The sequence below is a fragment of the Diceros bicornis genome, chromosome X, assembly GCF_020826845.1.
Source record: "Diceros bicornis minor isolate mBicDic1 chromosome X, mDicBic1.mat.cur, whole genome shotgun sequence".
Classification (NCBI taxonomy): Eukaryota; Metazoa; Chordata; class Mammalia; order Perissodactyla; family Rhinocerotidae; genus Diceros; species Diceros bicornis.
This window is the reverse complement of record NC_080781.1, coordinates 139,124,654-139,138,521: the sequence shown is the minus strand read 5'-3', so window position 1 is coordinate 139,138,521 and position 13,868 is coordinate 139,124,654. Positions and strand designations below refer to the sequence as shown.

At 45.1% G+C, this 13,868-nt stretch overlaps 2 protein-coding genes across 2 annotated transcripts in view; one reads left to right on the top strand and one right to left on the bottom strand.

Annotated features, from left to right (window-relative positions):
- The window catches only part of F8 (coagulation factor VIII), a 146,929-nt gene that overhangs the window by 15,210 nt on the left and 117,851 nt on the right, over positions 1–13,868 (bottom strand). Inside the window, exons 21-22 of the mRNA XM_058535054.1 lie at positions 13,378–13,463; positions 9,097–9,252 (exon numbers count right to left, since the gene is read on the bottom strand). Coding sequence (XP_058391037.1) covers positions 9,097–9,252; positions 13,378–13,463 — 242 coding nt within the window. The remainder of the gene's footprint in view (positions 1–9,096; positions 9,253–13,377; positions 13,464–13,868) is intronic.
- LOC131400241 (40-kDa huntingtin-associated protein-like) lies at positions 892–2,577 on the top strand. Its single transcript, XM_058535044.1, has one exon. The coding sequence runs from the start codon at positions 892–894 to the stop codon at positions 2,008–2,010; it is 1,119 nt and encodes a 372-aa protein (XP_058391027.1). The 3' UTR covers positions 2,011–2,577.

Sequence of the window (13,868 nt, the reverse complement as noted above, 5' to 3'; positions counted from 1 at the left end):
CAGGCCCGCGCACAGCCCCGGGGCGGCCCCAGCCTGTCTGGTGCCTTGGGCACAGTCATGGAAAAATCAATAAAGTGTTTGAGGAAACCCGTGTGCGTGCCTCGGTCACTCTGCGCGGGAGGTGCTGGTGCTGGGACATCCCTCCTTGGAGGGGTGGGGGCCGGCGGGGGTCTGGCTGGGGGTGGTGGGGAGGAGTCGCGGACGACAGAGAGGAGCGGTGGACAGTGCGGGGTGGGGTGGGGCCCCGCGATCGAGAGGCTGGCTGCGGTGGGGTCGGGGGTGAGGCTGGGGTACGGAAGACTCCGCCATCGGCCCTGAGCAAGTCAGAGCCCAGCCAAGTCCCCAGAAGGACGGTCTTCGCTGGGGTGGAGCTCCAGACCAGGACTGCGGCGTCGTGACCCGGTGAACTCGCAATGGCGACCGGGGGTGGCGCGTGGGGGGTGCGGGGTGCGGGACGCGGGGGAGGAGGCGGACAGAGCGGTTGGCAAGGACTCCAACCGGGCAGGGGCTTTGACGCGGAGAAGACGGAGGAGGGACGGGCGCTCGAGAAATGATTGGCAAAGTCGGGATTAGGGCCACGCGGACCCCGAGTTTAGTTTTGGTCGCGTTCCCTTGGAGACGCTAGGAGACGCCCCTAGCAACCTGGGCAAACGAGCTGTCACCTAGCAACAGCGGGCGCCCGGCCAGGCCCCGCCCCGGGGTCCCCGATTTGCATACGCCGCTCGCAGCCGGGCCAGGCCCCGCCTCCGTCCCGGGTATTTTGCATATCACAGCGGCCACGGGACACGCGGGGGCTCCCGAGCGGGTCGCAGCGCACGTCGCAGCTCGCCAGCGGCGCGGGCACGGCCGCCCGGCTGCGTCAGCGTGCCCGGAAGCGCTCGGGTGGCGAACATGGCGGCGTCCGCGAGCGGCCTGGGGCGGGGCGCAGGCCCGGGGCCCGAGGCCGGGGACTTCCTGGCCCGGTACCGCCAGGTGTCGAACAAGCTGAAGAAGCGCTTCCTGCGGAAGCCGAACGTGGCGGAGGCCGGTGAGCAGTTCGGACAGCTGGGCCGCGAGCTGCGCGCCCAGGAGTGCCTGCCGTACGCGGCCTGGTGCCAGCTGGCGGTGGCGCGCTGCCAGCAGGCGCTCTTCCACGGGCCCGGGGAGGCGCTGGCGCTCACCGAGGCCGCCCGCCTCTTCTTGCGGCAGGAGCGCGACGCGCGTCAGCGCCTCGTCTGCCCCGCCGCCTACGGGGAGCCGCTGCAGGCCGCCGCCAGCGCCCTGGGCGCCGCCGTGCACCTGCAGCTCGAGCTGGGCCAGCCGGCCGCCGCCGCCGCCCTCTGCCTCGAGCTGGCCACCGCCCTGCGCGACCTGGGCCAGCCGGCCGCCGCCGCCGGCCACTTCCAGCGCGCCGCCCAGCTGCAGCTGCCCCAGCTGCCCCTGGCCGCGCTGCAGGCGCTCGGCGACGCCGCCTCCTGCCAGCTGCTGGCGCGCGACTACAGCGGCGCCTTGGCGGTCTTCACGCGCATGCAGCGCCTGGCGCGGGAGCACGGCAGCCACCCGGTGCAGCCCCCGCCGCCGCCGCCGCCGCCGCCAGGGCCCCAGCCCGGACCCGGCGCGGCCACCACCCAGCCTGCCGCGCTGCTCCCTCCGAACGCCGGCTCTGCGACCGCGCCCTCTCCTGCCGCGCTGGGCGCCTTCTCGGACGTGCTGGTCCGCTGCGAGGTGTGCCGCGTGCTGCTACTGCTCCTTCTGCAACCGCCGCCCGCCAAGCTCCTGCCGGAGCATGCCCACACCCTGGAGAAGTACTCCTGGGAGGCTTTCGACAGCCACGGGCAGGAGAGCAGTGGCCAGCTTCCCGAGGAGCTCTTCCTGCTGCTCCAGTCCTTGGTCATGGCCACCCACGAAAAGGACACGGAGGCTGTCAAGTCGTTGCAGGTGGAGATGTGGCCGCTGTTGAGTGCTGAGCAGAACCACCTCCTGCACCTCGTTCTGCAAGAAACCATCTCCCCCTCAGGTCAGGGGATCTGACGAATGACCTTAACCAAGTGACTTTCTGCCTGTTACCAGATCTCACGCCTCCATCCGCCTTTGCATTTGGGGGGGGGGAAGGAATAAAAGACACGGATCCCGGCGGTTCTACCTTTGTTTATCTCGTTCCTCTTGCCACCATAGGAATTTAGTTGACTGAAAGTTATCTGTACCCCAAAGACTTATTTCTGTAATGGGGGGGAAATACAATATGATGGAATCGGAGCAAAGGCCATGGCTCTCTTTCCAAAAACTGCGACATAAACTAACAATCCCTTTTATCCCCTTCTTCTCCCGCCCAACTCTCGCGCCTCCTACCCCCTCCCCCACGTCTTTGCTTCAGAGTGAGGATTTTATTTTGCCCAGCTCTGTCTAAATACTTAAGCTATATGATTTTTTTTATCGTGACTCTGATTTCTTAGCGTATTTCTATGTCTATCTGTGTGATCACCCTCTTTCTCCTTTGTTTCATCCGCCCTGTACATTTCGTGGGAATCATTCGATCCCATATGTCGTTTTTGTTGCTACAGCCATGAGTCCACGATAAAGCCGTTCTAGTACTCCTAACTTGTGGTTTAGATTTACTTCATCTATGAAATGACAGTAGCTTATCTGCATGTCGGGAGGCAGAAAGCAGAAACAGACAGTTGTCTTTCTGCTCCAAGATGTATTGGTTCGTTTGGAATTGACACTGCCTGGTATGCGGGTTATGCCAGGCAGTGAATCTGCAGAGATCACTTGCAATGTGGTCTTTACTCAGATAGCTGCGATGCAAATGTCTCCAGTAACCCCACAACCCGGGGTGAGTCCAGCGCAAGTGTCAGATTGGAATTCACAGTTCCAGTTCTATTCTGAGAGATACGGGTAATCCACATAACTTTTATTTGTAGTGGGGAACTTTCTGCAACTCTTACTTAAGTATGTAAAATCAGCCTGGTTCTGTGGTCCTGTGTGATCAGGTATATGCAAGACAGCGTCCTTGTTCCCCAAAAGCAGGATGGCGTTCCATTTTTAAAACACTAAATTTCCAAGGCTTTTTGGTCCCAATGTTACATGCAAACTGGCTTAGCTGGGTTTTTTTGTTTGTTTTTAATTCGGTTTAATTTTCTTTACAGTTTTGAGAGTGATAACTAGAACTCTTCAGAATATGATCTCGTTCTCAATCATTCAGCTTTGGGAAGATGCATCCTTTAGGCTGAAATTGAATACTAATCCCTTGAGGTGAGATTTAAGGACACAGTTTGGGGGTAGATTTTTGTTTTGCATTTAGGGGAGATGTGTGGAGGGTTGTGTATGACTTAAGTGCCTCAAAATGGGTGGGACTTTTGGGGTATTCTTTTCTCCTATTTCAACAGTGTGGAAGCAATAGGTAAGGAAATACATACACTCGGAGAGGCCCGCTTGAGACAGGGTCAGCCAGCATTCCTGTGCTCTCATGTGGCCGCCAGGAAGGGTCCTTCGGAGCCCTAAAAGCATAGTCCAAATTATTGCAAAAGAGGGAAGGGCATATGCCCCCTTGTGCTTTTGCTTTTCTGGTACACTCCTCTCAATCCGGGCTGCAGGCCTGGCCGGCTGTCTTACTGTCTTGTGAGAAGAATGCTTACCAAGTATGGCATGGGACTGGTGATAGTATTTGGATTTGGGCTTAGGGAAAAACCTCCTTAGGCCTCTGGTCTAAACTCCTTGCATTGAGGAGGTGGGGGGAGGGATTGCCAGAGAGCCTGGTAATGGGTATTCAAGTGTAATTTTAGGAAACACTAAAGGTCATTTTCCATTTGTCATTGGCTCGTTTATGTATATCCCTCAGAAACTTCTTAGCACGAATAGCTGGGCCAAGGCCAGATTTCAACAATTTGACAGAGGTCTCTTGCTATATATCAACTTAATATCAAAATTAACACTGATTTCTAACATGACCAAAGATAAATATTTATAAAGGACATGATTAGTCTTCTTTTTAATTTGAAAGTCAGAGGGAAAGATCCACATCATTGAAATGTTCATTGACAATTCAAAATTAACATCAAAATATTATAAACTATTGAAAATGGTCACAGTGAAGAAGTGATCCTTAAAGGGTGTTTGGGTTCCCCTTTCCCTCCTTTATGAGGGACTTCTATGATGAGAAATATTGCTTATGAAAAAATATTTTGTATGTGAATGGTGGTACAAAGTATAAAAACATTTGAGAACCACTGCACTGGAGGAAGATGACTAAAACTGAAATTTGTAAATTAGGCAAGCTCTGGGATGGAAGGGTTCTGGTTAATGTTAACTGTCTAGGCATCTCTTCTGCCATTAGACTAGACCGCCAGTCTGCAAACTTTTTCTGTAAAGGACCATATGGAAATATTTTAGCCTTTTCAGGCCACAAATGGTCTCTGTCGCATAGTCTTCGTTTTTTTTTGTTGTTGTTTTGTTTTTTGTTTTTTGTGAGGAAGATAAGCCCTGAGCTAACACCTGTTCCCAATCCTTTTTTTGCTGAGGAAGACTGGCCCTGGGCTAACATCCGTGCTCATCCTCCTCTACTTTATATGGGACGCCGCCACAGCATGGCTTGACAAGCGGTGCGTCGGTCTGTGCCCAGGATCCAAACCCGAGAACCCTGGGCCGCAGAAGCAGAGCACACGAACTAAGCTGCTACACCAGCCGGCTGGCCCCCTATGTATTTGTTTTTTTTTTTTTTTTTTTGCACCTTAAAACATGTGAAAACCATGCTTAACTCAGTCCATACAAAAGCAGGTTGTAGTCCAAATCCATGGGCTCCAGCTTGCCCACTGCTTTACTAAAACCTACAATATAGTAGTTACTCAATAACTGTTTGTTAAAGGAATGAGCCTCATGAGAGTAGTTAATAACGACTTTATCGTTATCATTGAGCACAAAAGATTGAAAATAAATGAACTAGTCATTCAAGTCCAGATTCTAGGAAATGAAAAAACATAAACCAAAAGGAAATGAAAGAATTTTAAAAGTTTTGAACAGGAATTAATGAATTAGAAAACAACAGCTTCAAATCTATGTTTGATTTTAAGATCAAGAGTTGATTCTTTGAAAATCCAATAGAATAAACAAACACTTGCCAACTTTGATAAAGGGGAAAAAAGAGAGATATATGCGTGTATGTAGATATAGATATATGGCGTGGGAAGGGAGATAGAACTCTAATGTATACATTTACAGAAATTCACTATAGGTAACAGAAAATGAGAATACCAATAATCAGATAAGGAATGGAAAAGATAGTCAAGTGTCTACCACTAAATAAGGCACAAGGCTCAAGTGACTCTTCCATCTAACTTTCATTAAACATGTGGTTACTACATTAATTAAAGTATTCTAGAGTAATAGTTTAATGGAAAAAGATGGAAGCTTTTCCACTTTATTTTCAAGTTTAGTATAACTCTCATGCCAAAACCTGATAAATGGAGCCCCCAAGAAAGGTAAACCAATTTTATTGATTAGTATAGATAGAAAAATTCTAAATAAAATGTTAGCAAATTGGATCCAGCTGAGTTTTAAATGATTAATACACTATGGCAGAGGGCGGTTTTCCCAGGAATGGAGCACGGTTTTGTGCTGGAGCTCACCAGTACTGGCTTGTGAGATCCCATTGTGCACATCTATTCCCAACCCTGCATTCAATGACACTACATCATCAGCTTGAAATCAGGTATGTTGGGAGTCTTTACATTGTGGAAATCAGCAAATGCTACAAATCAAAGCCTTTCCTCTTAACTGCCCCCACTTTGTCCCTGAGCCGGTTGTTAAACATTTGCCAGCACACCATGGAATGTAAGTATAATTTGACAATAGGAAAGAGAAGAAATGTGATCATATCAAAGATGCTGAAAAAAATATTTGATGAAATTCTGCAGCCATTCTAAATAAAGTAGGAGTAGAAAGAAACTTTTTAAACGTGATAAAAAGGATTTGTTTGAAACTAACAGTGAACATTAAACAGTGAAATATGGGATCCATTCCAATTAAAGTCAGGAAGAAGATAGGCTTATTTGTTTTACATATATAAACAAATATACATATATATGTATATGTATGTGTTTGTGTGTCTGTACCTATATTAATCACAAAAGCATTTAGGGTGATTGCTATTTCCTGTTTACCCAGTCCTGTCAGCATAACATTATCAATGTCATGGACCTATTGGTGTTCTGTAGGATGTCAAGAGGTTTGGAGTCCCTTGGGTCTATGTTATGACAAAGAACAAGGAGCTGGCATCACCCTGAGGCATGAACAGTAAAGTTAATACTCTTATTCCTACCTCATAAATGCAAATCTATTCTGAGTTTGCTTATCAATGGGAATGAAGAAAAAAGCATTTTCCAGGTCAATAGTTCCATATCAAGTGCTTGAGACTGTGTTAATTTGCTCCAGAGGAGATACCACATCTGGAATTGCAATTTTTGGTCATCACCACCTGATTAAATTTGTGATGATCTGTCATTTTTCCATGAGTCATCTAGCTTTTGTAGTGGCCAAACAGGGGCCCTAAGGAGACTAGCCACCGGCTTGTGTGGCAACTATTCCAGCTATAGTCACTGAAAGACTTAAGAAGAGAAGGGATGACTGCTTCAGAGATTGGGGAAAGGATGCCTCCTCAGGCAAAGGAGGTTCAGGGGGATTTGGAGGTTTGCAATTCTCAGCCTCATCCATGTCTGCCTACATGTATTCATCCCAGGTCTCAAAGTTCTACTCTTTTCCACCAGTGCCCTTACCTTAGCATAATAGATAGACCTGGTGGGGTTGACCATTTAATTGTCACTGCAACTCTGCAATTCATATGCTCAGCCCCTAGACTTGGTCTTAGGTCCAAGTATCTCCCTACAACCACAGGATATGGAAAACTCCGGAGCTCCCTGGGTGTGTCCCGATTCTCCATATGTATTCATGGCTGTTCTTTGTATATATTCATACATTTAATTTCTTTTTTCCCTATGTATGCAGCAAAAAGAAGGGCCATAAAAAGAAGACAGGTCACTCTACAATCAGGTGACACTACAGTTGTTGCCATGGCAACTTAATAGCACTGTCAATTTAATCTCCCAGTGTCTTCCTCACCACCTGTAACTCATCTCATAGTATCACTAGTGATAATCTGAGAAACTGTCATGCCCACATGGATGTCATGGATTACCTAACATCCAATCTTCTACCCAAGCAAGGAAATTATACTTGTGTTCCTTGAATATATTAGCAACATAACTCTAGAATTCCATTTTGAGGGTCTGTTTCCTGGGGCTACTTCCGGCATCATTGACTGTATGAGACAGGGTTCCAACAAGAAACAGGGAGCACTCAAATTAGGATAATTTGAGGAAACTTTAATGAAGGTACTAGTTAGGAAGGTAGAGGCAGGGTATTACCACCCTAGGTCTGCAGGAATGAGAAGAGGGAGCAGAATCCTAAAGGAGAGAATTAGATAGATTCTTATAGTGGTTTACAAAAACGACCACAAATTCTTTACATTCCTCCCATTGTGAAGTGGGGTCTGTGTCCCTTCCCCTTGAATCTGGGTGGACGTGTGACTTGCTTATAACCAATAGAATGTATTGGAAGTGATGCTACATAACTTAAAAGACCAGATCAGAAAAGGTGATGTAGTCTCCACCTTGTTAGCTGGAACACTCATATTTAGAGTCCCTAAGATACCATGTAAGAAGTCCAACTACCTTTAGACTGTCATGCTGTGAGAAGCCCAGGCCTCACAGAAAGGCCATACAAAGTTACTTCAGTCTTAACAGTCCCAGATGCTGTCCTAGCTAGGTTAGTCAGCACCAACCACCAGACATGCAAGTGAAGATGCTTCCAGATGATTCTAGCTCCCAGCTGTCAAATCTTCTCAGCTGAGGCCCCAGATATTTTGGAGCAGAGACAGGCCATTCTTGCTGTGCCCTGTTCAAAGTCCTGACCCACAGAATCCATGAACAAAACAAAATGGTTGTTTTTACAACACTAAGTTTTGGGGTGGTTTGGTACTCAGCAATAGTAACTGGAACAGGTAGAGAAAGCCACTTTGAGGGGAGCAGTGACCTTCAGTGGAGAGATACAGCCAAATTGTCTACAAGGAGGGAGCCAGGAAAATAAATATCCTGATCTTGCTCTCCTCCCTTCCTCTGATCTCTTGCCAGTGCTCCCTGTTGGTGAAACCCAACCAAAAGCTAGAGGATAAGGTAGCCTGTTGATGTATTCCACACATGCCAGGCTCACAGAACAAGAAGCAGGGTAGAGAAGCAGGAAAATGGATCTAAAGGGGAAAACGGAAGTTATCTTGCACAAGGCTATTTGAGGACTTTGAACTCTATTCTGAAGACAAGAGGGAGACATTGAAAGGTTTTAGGCAGGGGACTGATAAGATGATTATCCCGAAAATGATGTGCAGCTTTTATTAGAGAAGACACTAGAAACAAGCGAAGACTAGTTAGGAATGTAATCTAATAGGTCAAGTGTGAGGTGATGGGGCCTCAGGCTGTAGTAACGACAGTATAAAAGAAACAGAAGAGATGTGAGAGGCATTAAAAGAAAGAATTGGCTGCATTTATGGATCAATTCATGAGGGGGCATAAAAATTGAGGGAAGAGTAGATGATGGTGCTAAGGTTTTAAGCCTGTTTAATGAAGGGTCTTGGGCTCACCCCTAGAGAAGTCATCATTTCCCAAGTTTTCACCCATCCCTTTATGCGGAAGATGCAAATCTTCACCTCCATTCATGATTTTACCCACTAAACTCAAGTCTTTAATCTACTGCCTACTGGCCATTCAACATGATTACCCTACTATCACCTCCAACCTAGAATATCCATAAGCTAATTCACAGTCTTATCAATCCACCCAGTCCTGAGTCACATATTTCTGTCACTAGAACATCTCTTCATTTCTATTCTCTATGAGATCCTTGATGCTACCACTTTTTTGTCCATATGTCCATAATGACTTCTATTGCCCATAAATGGAAAATTCTTTTTTGGAGTTAAGTTTGTAGAAGCTAGGAACGTTTGTCCCATATCTGAAATCTGTCAAAAGCTCTTTAAAATATTCATGCATTCTCTTGAAAGGACTCATTACATACCATTAAGGTCCCAGTGGAATTCCCTCGATAACTCTGCCACTTCTTTCCATCAAGACTATACATGATGATAAACTGAGAAATGTAGAGGCTGGAAAACTTCTGACGGGCACCCTGGGTCATGATGCTGTGAATAATCATTGGTGCCAACAGATCCACCTACCAATTAAAAACAACACTTTATTTTAAATGTATGTACCACCTTCTGAAATTATTGGCATAAGAAGAATCTACATTGATACAGATATTCCCAGTATTACGTTGGATGTGTAGGTACAGCAGATACCGATGTTGAAATGTGGATGTGTGTGAAGCTGAGGGATAAATGATAGGAACGAGAAGGAAAGGTGCCTTTTGAGTTCCCAGCCTACTTTCTGGCAAACCAGACCACTTCCAAATCATTGAGCCCCCATTTCCTCTACACATCCTTTGTGCTGCACATATGGACCCACATAACCTAGTGCTTTGCCCACACCTCAGCCTCAGCTTAGCCAAAGCCAGTTTCCTCCCCTCTCCTCAGACCAGCCCTCAGCCCCACATCGCTATCAGTGATAAACTGATACCCCTCCTTCAAGAGTTAGTTCAGAAACTATTTCTCCTGGTTAGCCTTTCCTGACTCACCCAGACAAATTTAGTACTGCCTCTTCTATGCTTCCATTTCACTTTGTATATAACTTCATTATAGCGAACTATTGTACCATATTATAAAGGTTTCTTTGCTTATCTGCCTTCCTTATTAGACTGAGATCATTATGCAGTGAACCTGTTTGAGTCACCTAACCTCTCTGTGTCTCAGTTTCTTTATCTGTAAAGTGGAGATAATAATGGTTTAACTCAAAGGGTTACCAGAAGGATTAAAGAGTTAATACATGTAATGTGCTGAGTTCAGTGCTTTTCTCTCCTCTCTAGCCCCAGCACCTAATATGGCATCTGGTATAATGCTGATGCTTAGCAAATGTTTGGAATAAATGAGTGAATAATGGCAGAGTGGTAAGGAACGGTTGGTTCTTAAAGAAGAGGGCATGGACTATGCAAGCGTTACAAGGGGGTATCTACACAGAAATTTTGACATCAGTTACTACCCTAACAAGCAAATGAAAATTAACTTCTCACAGATGCCTGGGACACTCAAATTGTACTGTCATGACTCTTGTGCTTAATGACTGTCTCGTTCAGTTGACTGTTAAGTTCCATCCATCCATTCATTCATTCAAAGACTATATCTTTAGCACTTGTATGTGCCAGGCACTGTTCTGGGTACTGGGAATAGAGTAGTGAACAAGAAAATACAAAGCCCTGCCCTCAGGGAGCTTACATTTGAGTTGGAGAAACAGACTATCTATCATATATGTTTTTATTACTTTACAGCATCAAGTAGTGATGAGTACAGGAGAAAAATGAAGCAGGCAATAGGAGAGAGAGTGGCAAGGTCTTCAGAAGCTACAGCACTATCTTTTCCCAGATTAGATGTTATTCCCAACTGAAGACACTTCACGTTTCTTCTTGGTATTGGGGCATAAACAACTGAAAGCACCAGGTACAAAGACCATGCCTTTTGTCGAATTCACTTGTACTGTTTCTTCATGTAGCATAGGAGAGGTCTTTTTTGGACGACTGACTATGGTACCTTCTAGCAGTTTTAATAGAGCCTTGCCAGCCACTTTTTCCACCTACATTCTGTAACTGATGAAGTCTTGGCAAGCTGCCAATCTTATCTACTTCATTTTCTTGTTATGTCTCTTCTACATTATAATTGGAATCTTGGAGCAATTTGGCAATTACAGATTCAATGTTTTCACCTACGTATCCAGCCAGGTATGTGTGACAGCAAGACACATCTTTCTACAAGGAAGTAAGCAAGGTGGTAATGAGTCACACAATGTACAAATACGAATATTGCGGGCAGACACCTCCATGGAGCCTGCTGACTGCCTGCTGCTGATTGCCTGGCCTTGGTCACCTGATGCCCTTCAAGCCAGCCCAGTGCTCTTATGCCTGGTGGCCTGGCTGTTGTGCACTCTTCAGGCCCTCTCACCAGAATAGAAGCCTACCCCAACTGCCCTCCCTGTCAGCATCCCATCAACTCTAACTCCCTGCCTGCTGGCTCCTTGGAACCATTTTATTTTATAAAGTTACCAGATCAAGAAAATGTGTATCTGGACTTCGGTAGGACAGATGGCAAAAAACACCTTGAGCATACGGTGATTTAATACAGATTGGATAATAATACAATTAGGTAGATTCGTAACTGGTTCAATAACCATAATCAAACAGTGGTAGTTAATAGATGGTTATCAACCTAAAGGGAGCATCTAGAAGCAGTATAGTCTAATCATTACAAATTAGGGCTCTGCAGCATAACTATCAGGGTTTGAATTTTTGGCTCAGCCACTTACTGGATGTGTGACTTGGGGCAAGTTATTTAACTTTTCTGTGCTTCAACTTCCTTATCTGAAATGAGGATGATAATAACATCTACCTCATAAGATTGTGGTAAGGATTTAATAGCTTGATTTGTCTTAAGCACATAGTAAGGAAGCCCTGTATACTTCAATATTTTGATCATGACTTTGCTAAAGTATAAAAAAGTTTACTATCAAGTCAGTAAATTATATGAAACTGGGTATACTAGGAAATACTTTGGAAGACAGAAGCTTGGCGAGCTGGAACAATGGACCAAATCTAATAAGCGAAAACAGAGTGTGTCACTCAGGGTTCTTTGGTGAGGCATGGAAAAAGCACTGTATTTACTAGTCTCATCAGATTATATCCAGTGAGGGAGATGTAATTCCCCAAATGGAAATGAGAACACTATTACAAAAAAAATAAATAGAACAGATGCAGGGCAGCCAAATAGATTAAAATGCTCACTACACTGGGATACATGTAAGGTTGAAAGTGCTAACTACAGAAATACAAGGTGAGAACATTTGGTTAGGAGCCCCACAAATAAACAAACAAAAATACTTAGGGATTAGTAAACAGTCAGCTCAAATTGAGTCATAATTGGCAGTGCCTACAAAACAAAAACAGATGAGCTGATGAGGCATTAACAGGTGCGCTCTTTGCATCTGCTTACTGGTAAGCCAGTTTATCTTTCCCTGATCCCTATTTATTATTTTAACCTCAGGAAAAATAGAAGATCAGATGCAAACTTACAAAGGAGGAAAATATGTAGGAGGATGTCCTCAGCCAACTAAGAAGAGGAAGAAGGAAGCTGGTGCATTATGAGAAGTGGATGGAGGTGGGGGAGTGGGTGGTAAAACGTGTGTGCATTAGTCCCTCTCCAGGCTGTGAGTAGCAGAGGTGGGAGGCATGTAGAGAGGTTGAGAGCAAAGCTGGAAGCAGAGAAGTTTTCTCTATTCTCCTGTTTGGGCTCTAGAAGGAACTTACCCTAGTGGTTAGGCAGAGAGACTGAGTTGGCACTTCCCAGCTGCCCTCAGCTCTCATGTGGCAATGGAAGGGACTCAGAAGTTCCAATAGGTATGCCCTTGAAAAGGTCACAGTCCTGACTGATCACATGTTGACATGATAATATTTTTGGATATGTTGGATTAAATAAAGTATGTTATTGAAATGAATTTCACATGTTTCTTTTTTAATGTGGCTACTAGGAAGTGTAAAATTACACATGTGGTTGGCATTTGTGGTTCACATTATATTTCTATTGGACAGCACTACTCTAGAGGAGATGGGGGACTGAGAAAATCTGAAAGACTGAGTCATTAAGAGGAAATTGAATTAACCTAAAGACACTATCTCGGTTATTGGCTCCAAGTTAGTTTACCAGATTAGACCAACTGCAGTAGGTGTTTACTACTACCCCAGTGGTTTAGAATTTGTGAAGAAGACAGATTCAGCTTTAGAAAGCAAAGAAGCCACATTTTCTCTGCTTGTGGGATGGGGGATTGAGCCATTTGTTTTTGTGTTAAAATGAGGGAATTGGAGGACTCAAGGATACCTAGGCAGTTGGAGGCATCTAATAATAGAATACACGGTCTTGGGAGGTGGTGAGTTCAATGTTATCAAAAGTATTCAGCTGTTCTGATCCCAGTAGAAAGCTTAAAAACACAGGAATAGAACACATCAGTGTACTCAATTCTATTGCCAAGTCTTTCATTCCTGACTGTTTTTGCACAAATAAAAAGCCACTCTGTTCTTCAGTTCTTTCCTCGTCTGTTACCTGGAGTTTGATGAAAATGACTTCCATATAAAGGAGATGCATAATGCTTTGAGCTTGCAAGAAGAATACATGATATGATTGAATGTCATGCATTTTCTAACCTTGATCCAGGAAAAGGGCTCCTTGGTGCTCCAGGCATTGATTGATCCAGAATAATGAAGTCTGGCCAGCTTTGGGGCCCACTGTCCTTTGCCCAAGAAAGGGGAGAGAGATTAGATTCAGCTGGGTTGGTCCTAGACACTTGGGAAGAAAATTACTCTCTTGAGAAAGGTTAATCCTAGCTATGGAGAAGACAAAGGTATAAAGCATAGTGGTATCAATGACTCCCTAAGTGTTTTGCTGGTCCTTGTCCATTTTATTTTCTAGAATTTAATAATTTTGTTGACTGTTAGCACCTCTAATTCACTGATACCGGAATGTGTTACCAGCACTACCAAATGATATTATTATTTCTTTACTATAAAATGTGTATGTTCATTGTCAAAATATTATAAAATCAAAAATAAAATTAAAACATAAGTAAAAATAAAAAGAAACAAAAAACATCATCCTTCCACCCAGAGAAAACTACCATTTTAGTATATACCTCTCA